The sequence below is a fragment of the Aquarana catesbeiana genome, linkage group LG01 (genome assembly GCF_042186555.1).
Source record: "Aquarana catesbeiana isolate 2022-GZ linkage group LG01, ASM4218655v1, whole genome shotgun sequence".
NCBI classification, from domain to species: Eukaryota; Metazoa; Chordata; class Amphibia; order Anura; family Ranidae; genus Aquarana; species Aquarana catesbeiana.
This window is the reverse complement of record NC_133324.1, coordinates 21,168,431-21,185,373: the sequence shown is the minus strand read 5'-3', so window position 1 is coordinate 21,185,373 and position 16,943 is coordinate 21,168,431. Positions and strand designations below refer to the sequence as shown.

Sequence of the window (16,943 nt, the reverse complement as noted above, 5' to 3'; positions counted from 1 at the left end):
TGAACCTGAGACACACCTATTGCTAATCCTGAAACATACCAGCTGGTGATCTTGGAACATATTTGCTGCTGCATCTGGAACACACCTGCTAGTGATGCTAGAACGCCCTCTTTTCTGCTTCTGATACACCATAAAAGTAACTACTTACCACCAAATCACATACATGTACGTGATTAGCTTCAAGTGGTCATATTTGGGTTATGGCTACAGTTGCAGGCCATAACCCCAGTATTTGATGCTGACCCCAGGATTTGATGCTGACCCCAGGATTTGATGCTGACCCCAGTATTTGATGCTGACCCCAGTATTTGATGCTGAGCCCAGTATTTGATGCTGACTCCAGGATTTGATGCTGACCCCAGGATTTGATGCTGACTCCAGGATTTGATGCTGAGCCCAGTATTTGATGCTGACTCCAGGATTTGATGCTGACCCCAGGATTTGATGCTGACCCCAAGGTTTAATGCTGACCCTAGAATTTAATGCTGACCCCAGGATTTGATGCTGACCCCAGGATTTGATGCAGACTCCAGGATTTGATGCAGACTCCAGGATTTGATGCAGACTCCAGGATTTGATGCAGACTCCAGAATTTGATGCTGACTCCAGGATTTGATGCAGACTCCAGAATTTGATGCTGACCCCAGAATTTGATGCTGACTCCAGGATTTGATGCGGACTCCAGAATTTGATACTGACCCCAGAATTTGATGCTGACCCAAGGTTTTGATGCTGACCCCAGGCTTTGATGCTGACTCCAGGATTTGATGCTGACCCCAGGCTTTGATGCTGACCCCAGGCTTTGATGCTGACTCCAGGATTTGATGCTGACCCCAGGATGTGATGCTGACTCCAGGATTTGATGCTGAACCCAGGATTTGATTCTGACCCCAGGATTTGATGCTGACCCCAGGATTTGATGCTGAGCCTAGGATTTGATGCTGACCCCAGAATTTGATGCTGACCCCAGAATTTGATGCTGACCCCAGAATTTGATGCTGACCCCAGGATTTGATGCTGAACCCAGGATTTGATGCTGAGCCCAGGATGTGATGCTGACTCCAGGATTTGATGCTGACTCCAGGATTTGATGCTGAACCCAGGATTTGATGCTGACCCTAGGATTTGATGCTGACCCCAGGATTTGATGCTGACCCCAGGATTTGATGCTGACCCCAGGATGTGATGCTGACTCCAGGATTTGATGCTGACTCCAGGATTTGATGCTGAACCTAGGATTTGATGCTGAACCCAGGATTTGATGCTGACCCTAGGATTTGATGCTGACCCCAGGATGTGATGCTAACTCCAGGATTTGATGCTGACTCCAGGATTTGATGCGGACTCCAGGATTTGATGCTGACCCCAGGCTTTGATGCTGACCCCAGGCTTTGATGCTGACCCCAGGCTTTGATACTGACTGCAGGATTTGATGCTGACCCCAGGCTTTGATGCTGACCCCAGGCTTTGATGCTGACCCCAGGCTTTGATACTGACTGCAGGATTTGATGCTGACTCCAGGATTTGATGCTGACCCCAGGCTTTGATGCTGACCCCAGGATTTGATGTTGACCCCAAGCTTTGATGCTGACCCCAGGCTTTGATACTGACTGCAGGATTTGATGCTGACCCCAGGATTTGATGCTGACCCCAGGATTTGATGCTGACTGGCCACCCTGCCATGTTCTTGTGGCCTAAATGAGTTTTTTTTTATAAGCAAGCAGTGTAAGAATATACATTTGGCCCAGTATTTGGTACACCACTTCTCAATTTCTATCATGACTCATAGCGAAAACGTGTTTACAGGAAGACACTTTATTTTGTGGTTTTAAAAAAGAAAACTAGAGCATCACCGATTCTTAAAAAACATTTTGGGGAAGTATATTCATGCAGTTTTTGATATGGTGGATATAAAACTCAATCACAAAACTGAAATATATATATTATAACTTCCTCATCTTTAGATGTGCGGCTGCATTTTTTACTTCTTTAGGCTTTTTTCCTTTATTTTTAAATGGTGAAATAAGACAGTCTGTGTCCAGGTCCGATTATTCTAATGTAACAGTCCCATTCACAGAACCCCCCTTAAAAAAAAAAAAAAATTTATGAAAGCAGAGACCCTGGAGAATAAAATGGTTGCTTTCGCAATTTTTTTTATATATCGCACAGTATTTGCTCAAAGATTTTTTCTAAATGCATATTTTCAAGAAAAAAGAAGATTAATCTTCTTTCAAACAAGCACAATATTATACCCAGGTATCAGTCCACCTGGGCTCAGGTTCGGGTTTCAGTCCACCTGAAACCCAGACACATTGTTCAGACCGGAATGTGGCTTGGAACAGGGCTTGACAGGAGGGTGAGGGGGCACTATGTTCGCCGCATTACTATTCTCTATCTAACTGCGCCGTAGGGTTGCCACCTGTCCGGGATTCACCCGGACAGTCCGGGTTTTGCATCATATGTCCGGATTTCAGTCCACCTGGGCCCGGGTCCGGGTTTCAGTCCACCTGAAACCCGGACACACTTGTTCAGATGGGAATGTGGCTTGGAACAGGGCTTGACAGGAGGGTGAGGTGGCACTATGTTCACCACATTACTATTCTCTATCTAACTGCGGTGTAGGGTTGCCACCTGTCCGGGATTCACCCAGGCTGTCCGAGTTTTGAATCATGTGTCCGGGTTTCAGTCCATCTGAAACCTGGACACATTGTTGAGACGGTAATGTGGCTCGGAACAGGGCTTGACAGGAGGGTGAGGGGGCACTATGTTCGCAGCATTACTATTCTCTTTGGAGTGCCCAAAGGTGCTGCTGTCCTTCCATCCCTCTTTCCTTCCTTCTCTCTCCTTCCCTCCTTCTTTCCTTCTTTCTCTCTCCCTCCCTCTTTTCCCCTTTCTTTCTCTATCTCTCATTCATCTCAGACTCTAACCACACCCCCATTTGAACCATGCCCATAAAAGCCACGCCCACTATTCCACGTAAACCATGCTCATTTCTTGCGCCGCATTTTTCTTTTTATTGCTATGTCACGCCTACAAACGCATGCCTCGACCCCTAATTATAATAAAAACTCCGCCTACAGCCAAAAAAGTGTCCCTATAAATTATTTTACAATGTTCGCAACTATGTGTTAGGTTAATCGGATCCTGTCTAAAATTGACCCTAGTATATGTATGTATGTGTGTAAGGGACCTTAGGTTGTAAGGTCCTTGAGGGTAGGGACAGATGTGAATGTACAATGTATATGTAAAGCGCTGCATAAATTGACGGCTCTATGTAAGCACCTAAAATAAATAAAATAAAAATAGAGTAAATCATGGATTATGGACCTAGAATTATCGCTCTCACTCCAATGTTTGCAGAGATACCTCACATGTGTGGAACAATTTATGTCTAGATACACACGCTCATCCTATGCCGCATGTCTTTCAAACCAGCTAATCAAGCACAGATTGTACTTGATTAGCTGCATCCTAAGCTCAAATAGTGAAGGAGTGACAGCTGTGACCCCAGTAGTGACATAATATTTGTCACTTCCGGGTTCATTACTTGCAAGGGGGGGAAATAGGGAATGCGTGTTTCCTGATGACCTCCTGATCTTACTGTGAGAGATTTTTCCTGCAGCCCTGAAGGAATGAGAGAACCCGGGAACCACAGTGGGCGCCCAGGCATGGAAGGGGAGTGCAGGGCCTGTAAAAGTAATTTATTTTATCTGCAAACCCTTTGCCAGCTGTAAAAAACAATACCAAGCTAAGAGCTGCAGATGTTTATAAACGTAGCTTGGCAGACAAGGGAATAAAAGCATGAAAATAATTCCCTTGTTTAAAAAATATTACAAATATTTCTATTTATTTGAAATCATGTACAAAACATAAATATTAGAGGATCATTTACACTATTACGCTTCAACAACCACAACACTATACCATAGTTGCCAACATGGATTCATGGAATTCAGACCCATGTCCCGGTCTGAGCGTGTCCGGGCCGAATCTACGAAAATATGTTTTGTCCCGGCCAGCGACTGACTGGGCCAGGCTGTCTTATCCCCCATAAAAAAAGTTGCACCGATCCACCATTACCCTGTGTCATCCTAGGTCTTTTCATTGTTTTCTTCTTTTCTTCTCTCTTTCTCTCTCCTTCCTCCTTCTCATCTCCTTCCATCCATCCCTCTTTCTCTTTCTTTCTTTCTGTTTATCTTTCTTTCTCTCTCACTCCATTTCTCTTTCTTTTTCTCTCTCCCTCCATCCCTCTTCTCTCTTTCTTTCTTTCTTTCTTTCTTTCTTTCTTTCTTTCTTTCTTTCTTTCTTTCTTTCTTTCTTTCTTTCTTTCTTTCTTTCTTTCTTTCTTTCCCTCCCTCCATCCCTCTTTCTTTCTTTCTTTCTTTCCCTCCCTCCATCCCTCTTTCTTTCTTTGTCTTTCCCTCCCTTCATCCCTCTTTCTTTCTTTGTCTTTCCCTCTTTCTTTCTTTCTTTCTTTCTTTCTTTCTTTCTTTCTTTCTTTCTTTCTTTCTTTCTTTCTTTCTTTCTTTCCCTCCCTCCATCCCTCTTTCTTTCTTTCTTTCTTTCCCTCCCTCCATCCCTCTTTCTTTCTTTCTTTCTTTCTTTCTTTCTTTCTTTCTTTCTTTCTTTCTTTCTTTCTTTCTTTCTTTCTTTCTTTCTTTCTTTCTTTCCCTCCCTCCATCCCTCTTTCTTTCTTTCTTTCCCTCCCTCCATCCCTCTTTCTTTCTTTCTTTCTTTCCCTCCCTCCGTCTCTCTTTCTTTCTTTCTTTCTTTCTTTCTTTCTTTCTTTCTTTCTTTCTTTCTTTCTTTCTTTCTTTCTTTCTTTCTTTCTTTCTTTCTTTCTTTCTTTCTTTCCCTCCTTCCGTCTCTCTTTCTTTCTTTCTCTTTCTTTCTTTTTTTCTTTTTTTCTTTCTTTCTTTCTTTCTTTCTTTCTTTCTTTCTTTCTTTCTTTCTTTCTTTCTTTCTTTCTTTCTTTCTTTCTTTCTTTCTTTCTTTCTTTCTTTCCCTCCCTCCATCCCTCTTTCTTTCTTTATTTCTTTCTTTCCCTCCCTCCATCCCTCTTTCTTTCTTTATTTCTTTCTTTCCCTCCCTCCATCCTTCTTTCTTTCTTTCTTTCTTTCTTTCTTTCTTTCTTTCTTTCTTTCTTTCTTTCTTTCTTTCTTTCTTTCTTTTTTTCTTTCTTTCTTTCTTTCTTTCTTTCTTTCTTTCTTTCTCTTTCCCTCCCTCCATCTTTCTTTCTTTCTTTCTTTCTTTCTTTCTTTCTTTCTTTCTTTCTTTCTTTCTTTCTTTCTTTCTTTCTTTCTTTCCCTCCCTCCATCCCTCTTTCTTTCTTTTTTATTAGAGGATTTCTTTCTTTCCCTCCCTCCATCCCTCTTTCTTTCTTTTTTATTAGAGGATCATTTACACTATTCCCTTCAACAACCACAACACTATACCATAGTTGCCAACATGGATTCATGGAATTCAGACCCATGTCCTGGTCTGAGCGTGTCCGGGCCGAATCAAGGAAAATATGTTTTGTCCCGGCCAGCGACGGACTGGGCCGGGCTGTTTTATCCCCCATAAAAAAAAGTTGCACTGATCCACCGTTACCCTGTGTCATCCTAGGTCTTTTCATTGTTTTCTTCTTTTCTTCTCTCTTTCTCTCTCCTTCCTCCTTCTCATCTCCTTCCATCCATCCCTCTTTCTCTTTCTTTCTTTCTGTTTATCTTTCTTTCTCTCTCACTCCATTTCTCTTTCTTTTTCTCTCTCCCTCCATCCCTCTTTCTCTCTTTCTTTCTTTCTTTCTTTCTTTCTTTCTTTCTTTCTTTCTTTCTTTCTTTCTTTCTTTCTTTCTTTCTTTCTTTCTTTCTTTCTTTCTTTCTTTCTCTCCCTCCATCCCTCTTTCTTTCTTTCTTTCTTTCTTTCTTTCTTTCTTTCTTTCTTTCCCTCCCTCCATCTTTCTTTCTTTCTTTCTTTCTTTCTTTCTTTCTTTCTTTCTTTCTTTCTTTCTTTCTTTCTTTCTTTCTTTCCCTCCCTCCGTCTCTCTCTTTCTTTCTTTCTTTCTTTCTTTCTTTCTTTCTTTCTTTCTTTCTTTCTTTCTTTCTTTCCCTCCCTCCATCCCTCTTTCTTTCTTTATTCCTTTCTTTCCCTCCCTCCATCCCTCTTTCTTTCTTTATTTCTTTCTTTCCCTCCATCCTTCTTTCTTTCTTTCTTTCTTTCTTTCTTTCTTTCTTTCTTTCTTTCTTTCTTTCTTTCTTTCTTTCTTTCTTTCTTTCTTTCTTTCTTTCTTTCTTTCTCTTTCCCTCCCTCTTTCTTTCTTTCTTTCTTTCTTTCTTTCTTTCTTTCTTTCTTTCTTTCTTTCTTTCTTTCCCTCCCTCCATCCCTCTTTCTTTCTTTTTTATTAGAGGATTTCTTTCTTTCCCTCCCTCCATCCCTCTTTCTTTCTTTTTTATTAGAGGATCATTTACACTATTCCCTTCAACAACCACAACACTATACCATAGTTGCCAACATGGATTCATGGAATTCAGACCCATGTCCTGGTCTGAGCGTGTCCGGGCCGAATCTACGAAAATATGTTTTGTCCCGGCCAGGGACGGACTGGGCTGGGCTGTCTTATCCCCCATAAAAAAGTTGCACTGATCCACCGTTACCCTGTGTCATCCTAGGTCTTTTCATTGTTTTCTTCTTTTCTTCTCTCTTTCTCTCTCCTTCAACACACTTTCTTTCTCTCTTACTCTTTCTTTCTTTCCTTCTCTCTTTCTTTCTCTCTCCCTCCATCTTTCTTTTCTTCCTTCTCTCTTTCTTTCTCTCTCCATCCATCCCTCTTTCTCTTTCTTTCTTTCTGTTTATCTTTCTTTCTCTCTCACTCCATTTCTCTTTCTTTCTTTCTTTCTTTCTTTCTTTCTTTCTTTCTTTCTTTCTTTCTTTCTTTCTTTCTCTTTCCCTCCCTCCACCACTTTTTCGTTCTTTCTTTCTCTTTCCCTCCCTCCACCCCTCTTTCTTTCTTTCTTTCTTTCTTTTTTTCCTTCTCCCTTCACAATCTTTACTATGTAAGTCCTCTCAGACTCTATTTACCTGCACCCCTTTGAAGCCACGTCCAATATTTAGCATAATTGAAACCATGCCCATTTTTCACCACGGTGCGCTTCGTGCTCCACATTTTTCACTCTCGCTAGACCACGCCTACAAATGAATGCCCCACCCCTCATTTAAAATAATACTCCGCCTACATACAAAAAGCGTCCCTAAAAAATGTTTTGAGAATGTTGGCAACTATGCTATATGCATTACTACTGTGAGTTGTCGTTTATATTGAATGCCATCCCAATGCACTCCGGCAGCATCCTGCATCGGGCCATAGTGCATTATAGCGATATGAGCGTGACCCTCCCCCGGGAACCCCCTGTGGCACCCAGACGCCGCATGAAGCCGAGAACCCTTACAGATACGGCACATTTCCCATGGCATGTTTTAGACCATCTCGGGTTCTTGGCTGTGTGGAAGTCTCGTATTACAGGTGGTGGTGGTGGGGGGGCCTTGATATTGTCACACAACCCAGACAGACTGGATAATCTCTGCCATCTGGTGCCTAGAATAGTACAGAAAACAAGACACTCTCTGAATAGTGAGGGGGAGAGAGAGAGAGAAGCGTTTATTTTTACCGCGGGATTGTGGGAAGACACTGTTATTCCTGCATTTCATTCACACTTCAATGTATAAATAGTCACAGATCTCCAAAAATAGGAACAAGGGAAGGCAGATGGCCTCAGGGGGGAACTGCGGCGTAACGCTTTGGAAAATTGGTGGCCAGGCCCTTGTATGGCCGCTGTCTGGTCAGTGGTCGCACCCCTCGTTCATTGTATAGATGAGGTCTGGTCGGTGGTCGCACCCCGCAGTCATTGTATAGATGAGGTCTGGTCAGTGGTGGCACCCCTCAGTCATTGTACAGACAAGGTCTGATCAGTGGTCGCATCCCTCACTCATTGTACAGACGAGGTCTGGTCAGTGGTGGCATCCCTCAGTCATTGTACAGATGAGGTCTGGTCAGTGGTGGCATTCATCATTCATTGTACAGACGAGGTCTGGTCAGTGGTCGCACGCCTCATTCATTGTACAGACAATGTCTGATCACTGGTCTCACCCCTCACTCCTTGTGCAGATGAGGTCTGGTCAGTGGTTTATCAGGGTTTTCAGATCAGCGAGATCAGCGAGAACAGGCGGATCACATGGCTTTCTTTATCTGGGTCCTAATGTCAGGGCTGGGCCCAACCCTCCCTTCTCAGTGCTCAGCTGTTGGCTAATTGCCAGCACTCATCGTTCCACACAGTGCCTCGCCTTATGATCATTTCCTGCTCGTCAGCCAGCCCCTTCTGGCTATTTAAACTGCTTGGCTCATTCCTCCCATGCCTTTGCCTTAGTCAACATATCTGAAGATTCTCTGCTGTGTTCCTTTTAAAGACTTGCCTGGCTGACGTCCCTTCTGGTTCCTGATCCTGTTTGCTGTCTCCAACTACGCTGATCTCTGGCTTCCTGATTTATTGGCTTGCACTGATTACCTGCTTTGATTACCGAACCCTGGCTATGTTTTGATTATGTTTACTATTTGTACCATTTTTACCATTAAGGTGTGATTTTTACTGCATTTTCTGTCTCCGTATGATTCATGGTTCCTAACACCTCAGATCAGTGCAGGCAGACCACATGGCTTTGTTTATCAGCATCATCAGGTCAGCAAGAATAGGCGGACCACATGGCTTTGTTTATGAATGTCCTCAGGACAGCGAAACCAACCAGACCATATGACTTTGTTTATCAGGGCCTTTAGGACAGCGGGGACAGGCAGACCACATGGCTTTGTTTATCAATGTCCTCAGGACATTTGTTTATCAATGTTATCAGGGTTATCAGGTCAGCGAGAACAGGCAGATTGCATGGCTTTGTTCATCAGGGCACAAAATAATAGAAACTTTGTGTTTTGTTATGCTTAAAAAATCAGATAACAATAAAATTAATTTAAAAAAAAATAAATAATTTGTGTCCCATCTCTTTCCTTTCCCCGGGGTTTTCCCTCCGTTGTTTTAGCCTATGTTGTTGTTATTTGACTTTTTTCACAGTAAATTAAATTATCACAAAAATTATAACTTTCTAACTAAAGATTCCCAGATTTTTCTTTTTTTTTTTTCTTTTGTTGTTTCAAATACTATTTTTTTTACAGTGATTTGGTGCAGAAATAATAATAGAAAATTTTGTAGTACACTGAGGCAAATAATTATTTGATCCCTCTACAGATTTTGTAAGTTTGCCCACTTACAAACAAATGAAGGGTGTACAATTTTTTATCATAGGTGTATTCGAAATAATAGAGACGGAATATCAACCAAAAATCCAGAAAATCCAAAAAAAAACACATGATACAAATCTTATAAATTGAGTTGCAGTTCAGTGTAAAATAAGCATTTGATCCCCAAGAAAAACATGACTTAGTACTTGGTGGAGAAACCCTTGTTGGCAAGCGCAAAGGTTTTTTGTAGTTGGTGACCAGATTTGCACACATCTCAGGAGGGATTTTGGTTCACTCTCTTCTTTACAGATCTTCTCTAAATCCTTAAAGTGTCCTGGCTGTCTCTTGGCAACCCAAAGTTTCAGCTCCCTCCATACGTTTTCTATAGGATTAAGGTCTGTAGACTGGCTAGGCCACTCCATGACCTTAATGTGCTTCTTCTTGAGCCACTCCTTTGTTGCCTTGGCGGTACGTTTTGGGTCATTGTCATGCTGGATGACCCTTTCATTACCCATCTTCAGTGTTCTGGCTGAGGGAAGAGGGTTCTCATCCAAGATTTTACAATACATGGCCCCGTCCATTGGTCCCTCAATGCGGCAAAGTCAGCCTGTACCTTTAGAAGAGAAACAGCCCCAAAGCATGATGTTTTCACCTCCATGCTTGACTGTAGGGATGGTGTTCTTAGGGTCTTCCTCCAAACACAGCCAGTCGACTTAATGCCAAAGAGCTCAATTGTGGTCTCATCTGACCACAGCACTTTCTCCCAATCCTTCTCTGAATCATTTAGATATTCATTGGCAAACTTCAGACGGGCCCGTACATGTGCCTTCTTGAGGAGGTGGACCTTGTGGGCACTGCAGGATTTCAATCCATGGTGTATTGTGTTACCAATGGTTTGTTTGGTGACTGTGGTCCCAACTGCCTTGAGATCATTCACAAGCTCCTCCCGTATAGTTCTGGTCTGATCCCTCACTTTTCTCATGATCATCCTCACCCCATGAGGTGAAATCTTTCATGGAGCTCCAGAACGAGGGCCCTTGCTAGGGTTGCCACCTCATCCCTTTAAACCCGAACACATATTAATTACACAGGTTCTGTGGCTGATTAAGGTGGTAATTAAACTCACTTAGTGTCTTACCTGCATTCAATTAGCCACAGAACCCGTGTAATTCATATGTGTTCGGGTTTAAAGGGATGAGGTGGCAACTCTAGCCCTTGCTGGTTATTTTGTGTTTCTTCCATTTGCGAATAATCGCTGCAACAGTTGTCTCCTTCTTACCAAGCTTCTTGCTGATGGTCTTGTAGCCCATTCCAGCCTTGTGCAGGTCTACAATCTTGTCCCTGATGTCCTCTAACAGCTCTTTGGTGTTGCCGATGATGGTGAGGTTTGGATGTAAGAAAGAGATTCTGTGGACAGGTGTCTTTTATACACATAACAAGTTGTCATTAGGAGCTCCTTCTTACATTGATAAGACTAATCTGTGTACCACATGAGCACCTACTGTAGCCAGTCTGTGGGAGCCGGAATTATTGTTGGTTGGTAGGGAATCAAATACTTATTTTACTCACTGAACTGCAACTCAATTTATAACATTTGCATCATGTGTTTTTTCTTTTGACTGATATTCTGTCTCTATCATATAAAATACACCTATGATAAAAAATTATAGACCCTTCATTTCTTTGTAAAAAGGTAAACATACAAAATCTGCAGGGGATCAAATAATTATTTCCCCCCACTGTAACTATAACATAAATAAAAGATCAATTTTTTGTGTGTTCTGTTTCTTTTTTTTGGGTGTATGTTGTCATTTTTTTTTTTTACAATAAATTACCATTTTACAAAAAAACTAACATAAAAACAGTGTTTTCACAATGAGCATTAACGCTCGAAAGAAGCGCCAAAAAAACATGAGCGGGAACTCTACGTTCAGGTGTGAATGGGACCCTAAAATATAAAAAAATTAAAACGGATCCCAAATAATATATATATGTTTGTTTGTTTTTTTATTCATTGTTTAATGACTTTAAGCCTTGTTGTAAATTTGGTTGGCATTCTCTTCTCTCGGCAGCTGAGTCCGGAGCGGGGAGAGATCCTGGTCACATCGGAAGGAAGGAGACTCATCCTGGAAGTGGAACGCAATCGGTAAGTGTCTTCATCGCTGACTCCGGACAGAACTTCATCTTTATTCCAGGGTGGGAAAAGGGCTATAAGAAAAGCTGAGCATTTATTGCTGGATGTGTCCCCGCTGTAAAATTCACCCTCACTTCCTGTCCAGGTGACCACTGTCATCCAAAAGGAGGGAAAATCCCCACCCCCAACAGGAACACAGACGGGAATAAAGCTTCTGATTCTACCCAAAATGAAATAAACTATTTGGGTGGAGTTGGGATCTAGTCATTTTATTTATTTTAAACATTTAACATTTAAATTTTTAATTAAAAACTTTTTTTTAAAAGCCCATTTGTCAGCAAGATAAAACAAAAGATACATTTGTAGCAGAGCCAGGAAGGATCCCAAACTTCGGACAACGGGCTCTTTGCTGTTTTATAAACACGTGCGGTTTGTTTTGTTCCGAATCGAAATTTGGACAAATTTTGCGTTATTTTGGAATTCGGATGTATCCAAATTTCTGAATTACAAAAGTAACATATTTAAACAAATCCCAAATAAGGAAGCAAAAATTTTGAACAAAATTTGGATAGTTTTTCGAATCGAATTCGAATTTCATAAGAGAATAAAATAGAATAGAAAATAAAGGCATAGAATAGAAAAGAATAGAATAGAAAATAATAGTCATTTATCTGGGCAATTCACACTAATCGATGTTCATTTATTCTGTCGTGGTACCGATGAACTGTTGCAACCAAGTGTTATTGTATTGTTTGTCTCAAAAAATCTGAAATAAAAATAATTAAAAAAAAAAAAAGAATAGAAAATAATAGAATAGAAAATAAAAGAATATAACAGCGTAAAACAGAACAAAATACAAAATAAAAGAATAGAAAAAAATAGAATAGAAACTAAAGGGATAGAATAGAAAAGAATAGAATAGAAAATAAAAGAATAGAATATAATAGAGTAAAACAGAACAGAATAGAAAATAAAAGAATATAAAAAAATAGAATAGAAAATAAAGGGATAGACAAGGAAAGAACATAATAAAATAGAAAATAAAAGAATAGAAAATAAAAGGATAGAATAGAAAAGAATAGAATAGAAAATAAAAGAATAGAATAAAACAGAACAGAATATAAAATAAAACAATAGAAAAAAATAGAAAATAAAGGGATGTAATATAAAATAATAGAATAGAATAGAAAAAAATAGAATATAAAAGAAAAGAAAAGAATATAATAGAGTAAAACAGAACAAAATAGAAAATAAAAGAATAGAAAAAAAATGAATAGACAATAAAGGAATAGAAAAGAATATAATAGAATAGAAAATAAAATAATAGCATATAATAGCGTAAAACAGAACAGAATACAAAGTAAAAGAATAGAAAAAAATTGAATAGAAAATAAAGGGATAGAATAGAAAATAAAAGAAAATAATATAATAGAGTAAAACAGAACAAAATACAAAATAAAAGAATAGAAAAAAGAATAGAAAATAAAGGAATAGAATAGAAAATAATAGAATAGAAAAGAATAGAATAAAAAATAAAAGAATATAATAGAGTAAAATAGAACAAAATACAACATAAAAGAATAGAAAAAATAGAATAGAAAATAAAGGGATAGAATAGAAAAGAATAGAATAGTAAATAAAAGAATAGAATATAATAGTGTAAAACAGAACAGAAAAGAAAATAAAAGAATAGAAAAAAATTTAATTAAAAAAAAGGGATAGAATGGAAAAGAATATAATATATTAGAAAATAATAGAATAGAAAATAAAAAAATAGAATTATTCTATATTATATCTCACCCAGCACACCTATCACAGGCGAAGTGGCCCTGGCATTGGCTCGAATGCAGATGAGCAAGGCCCCGGGCTCGGATAGGTACTGCTCTATTATAAGACCTTTGGGGACCTTTTAACTCCTCATTTTCTGTCCGCATACAATGCGGCTGGGGAAGGGACTATCCTCCTGGGAAAGACACACTGCGGGTAAACATTACAGTGATTCCGAAAGATGGTAAGGATCCATTATATTGCCAAAATCGGCCAAACTCTCTTCTAAATGTGGATCTAAAAATATTCACCACAATCCTTTCCATACGCCTGATGGACCCGATCCCACAATTGATCCACTCCGACCAGGTTGGGTTTGTCCCTAAGAGGGAGGCTCGAGATAACACTACCAAGGCAATTCATTTAATTCAAGCTGCCCAGACACGGAAGAAACCGTTGCTGCTTCTCTCAACCGATGCCGAGAAGGCGTTCAACAGAGTGAGCTGGCCCTTCCTGGTTGAGACTCTCCGCTGTGTAGGCCTGTGTAGGCCTGTACCCAAATATCTCGGGCCAGCGATTAGACGTTCCCCCAAAATTGCCGCGTTCGCGGATGACTTGTTGTTCTTCCTGACTAAGCCCTTGGTATCTATCCCAAACCTTCTTTTGGAACTGAGGATCTATGAGGAGCTCTCTTTTTTCCGCATCAGTTATCAGAAATCAGAGGCGCTGGATGTGTCTCTGCTGACTGCCTTAGCTGCACTGCTCCGGGTGGACTTTGCCTTTAAGTGGGCTTTAAGTATTAAGTATTTGGGTATCCTTTTGCCCTGAAAGGTGGAAGAGATTTTTCCTCTTAACTCCCCCCCCCCCCTCCTTTTGACAACTATAAAGAAAAACCTCCAGGACTGGCAGCATGGCCTGTTCTCCTGGTTTGTGTGCTGTGGCATAGTAAAAATGAACGTTATGCCTCGGTTGTTGTATCACTTTCAGGCACTCAGGTACAGGTTCATGGCGCCTTCCTTAGAGCAATAAACCAAGCTTTGGTCACCTTCCTTTGGGTCCAGAAATCCCCTCGGCTAGCCCAATCTATTCTGCGACTTCCAAAATTGCTAGGTGGCATGGCATTGTTAGATGCTAACCTCTACCAATTGGCTTGCCATCTGACCCATGTCCTGGATTGGTAACAGTGGGTGCGGGGATCCAGTTGAAGGCGGTGCCTTGGTGCCAGAGGTCCTTACCGCAAAGGATTCTGGATCACCCTCCGGTGGGGGAGACGTGGCGGTTAGCCCAGAAGGCATTCCGAGATTTTCCTATCGCACCAACCCCATCGCCGCTCACACCAATTGTTGGCAACCAGGCTTTCAGCCCTGGACTCAACGACCCTAAATTTCAAGAACTAAAAGTGGTAGAGAGATCCAGGTGCAACATTTTCTTACCAAGTCAGTGGAAGACTAAGCAACAAATTATGGATGACCCGGCCCTTGAGGCTCTCCCCTTCTGGCAAAAACTACAGCTTGCCCATTTTTTTGGGTCTCTACCTGCCTGGAGGCCTTTCCAGAGGCGATTAACCTCTTCTGAACTATTATGTCTGGAGCAGTCTCTGATGCGACATACGATCTCCCAGACTTACCAACTATTGTTATCCCAGCCTCCAGACTTTAGATCTCCATTTGTTGCCAAATGGAAACAGGAGCTGGGAATACAACTTACTGAGAAACAGGTTGACAGACTCTTCCTTTTCTCTTAAAAAACTTCTTTCTGCGCCAAACATCAAGATTCGGGATTCAAGGTGCTAACCCAGTGGTACTACACACCAGAGAGGATCCAAAAGATGTTTCCCCAGAGCTCGGATCTTTGCTGGAGATGTGGGGAGGAGACTGGTTCGCTTCTTCACATATTTTGGTCCTGCCGCCTCCTTCATTCCTTCTGGAGGGAGGTCCACTGCATAGCCCAGAAGTTCACTGACAGGGAGCTACGATGGACTCCCGGGTTCTTTCTACTGCATCATCACGAGATTCCGACCAAGACCTATAGGTGATCTATCCTGCCTCTCCTGCTCACAGCGGCGAAAAGCTGTATCTCGCTGTTGTGGAAGCAGATACAGCCACTGCCGGTTGGTTGAAAAAAGAGGCGGACATTAATTCAATGGAGGACTTGGTGGCCACAGAGAAGGGCCTGCGTGAGAAATTTCTCAAGAAATGGTTCTATTGGCACAAGTTTGTCTATTCTGAGGAGTATGCGGAGCTGATGGCTTAGTCACCTGGAAGAGGGCCGTCTCGGGAGGCCCCTCCCCGGACATGGTTGGGTGACTGGTTAGTGGCACCCCCTTCTTTCATTGACCACCACCCCCCCCCCTTCCTTTTTTTTTCTCCCTGTTTTTTCCCCCACAGTTCTCTTCTTGTAGTTAAGAACTTCAGGGTCATCTCTAGGTATCTCTCTCGCGATAGCCGTGCAAAAATTATCAGACTCCCTAAGACCTGGAAGTCCAGGGATGGTTTCCCTGAGGAGTTGGTTCACTCTCTACTATAATGTGGTGTTTGCTCTATTGGTCTTGTATTTAGAGTGCTTCATTTTACACACACCAGTTTGGTGGCTTCTGTATTTCCGCATGTCTTACACAAATAAAGAATTGAAAAAAAAGTAGTACGCAGTGATAACAATAGAAGACAGATTCTGATTGGTTACTGTGGGCTAGTTAAAGTTGTTCCGGTCCTCATGACGCCCCCGCCCTGCCGTTCTCACCCGGCGGCTGCACCCGCTCGCAGTCTCTGTGTCCTGAGCCGACTGTAATGGATCCGTCTCCCTCCCAGCTGTTTCTTGGAGCAAGGCCTAGACAGGACGTGTTCACCAAGAGGTGGGGAGGGGGGGGAATCGCGCTGTCCACGCACTGCGAGATTGGAATGATTACACGTTCTGGAGAGACACAAGAAAAATAAATATTTGCCTTTTATTGAATTTCACCGACTCGGGGGAAAAATCTGCCCGCTGGAGCAACCCTGAAGGTGCGCCAGACAGAGAGAGAGAGAGAGACGCGCATTCACCGAACAAGAGTACCTAATTTTAACCTAACCCTAACCTAACAAAATAAATAGTAATGAGTAAATAAATAATAATAAATTCAATTAATTAACCCCTAACCATAACCTTTAACCCCTTACAAATAAATAATAATCAATCAATATTAAATAAAAGTGAATGAAAAACATAGCAACAAATGATGAAACAGATGATATTTTTTAATCTTGGTTAATAAAAAAAACACCAAAACGCTCAAAAACACTTTGGAAATGTTGTACAAAAACGCTCAAAAGCGCGCATACAAACACCAGAAAAAAACGCTGAAAAACACGACGCTCAGATGTGAATGCAGCCTAATGCCCCGTACACACGGTCGGACTTTGTTCGGACATTCCGATAACCAAATCCTAGGATTTTTTCCGACGGATGTTGGCTCAAACTTGTCTTGCATACACACGGTCACACAAAGTTGTCAGAAAATCTGATCGTTCTAAACGCGGTGACGTAAAACACGTATGTCGGGACTATAAACGGGGCAGTGGCCAATAGCTTTCATCTCTTTATTTATTCTGAGCATGCGTGGCACTTTGTCTGTCGGATTTGTGTACACACGATCGGAAATTCCGACAATGGATTTTGTTGTCGGAAAATTTTATAGCCTGCTCTCCAACTTTGTGTGTCAGAAAATCCGATGGAAAATGTGTGATGGAGCCTACACACGGTCGGAATTTCCGATACCAAGGTCCTATCACACGTTTTCCG

General features: G+C 41.4%; 1 protein-coding gene across 2 annotated transcripts in view; it reads left to right on the top strand.

The window, feature by feature from the left end:
* LOC141130659 (disintegrin and metalloproteinase domain-containing protein 33-like) overlaps nucleotides 1-16,943 on the top strand; it is a 142,630-nt gene that overhangs the window by 72,085 nt on the left and 53,602 nt on the right. For both annotated transcript variants that reach the window (XM_073618154.1, XM_073618153.1), the window contains exon 3: nucleotides 11,338-11,411. In XM_073618154.1, coding sequence (XP_073474255.1) covers nucleotides 11,338-11,411 — 74 coding nt within the window. The remainder of the gene's footprint in view (nucleotides 1-11,337; nucleotides 11,412-16,943) is intronic.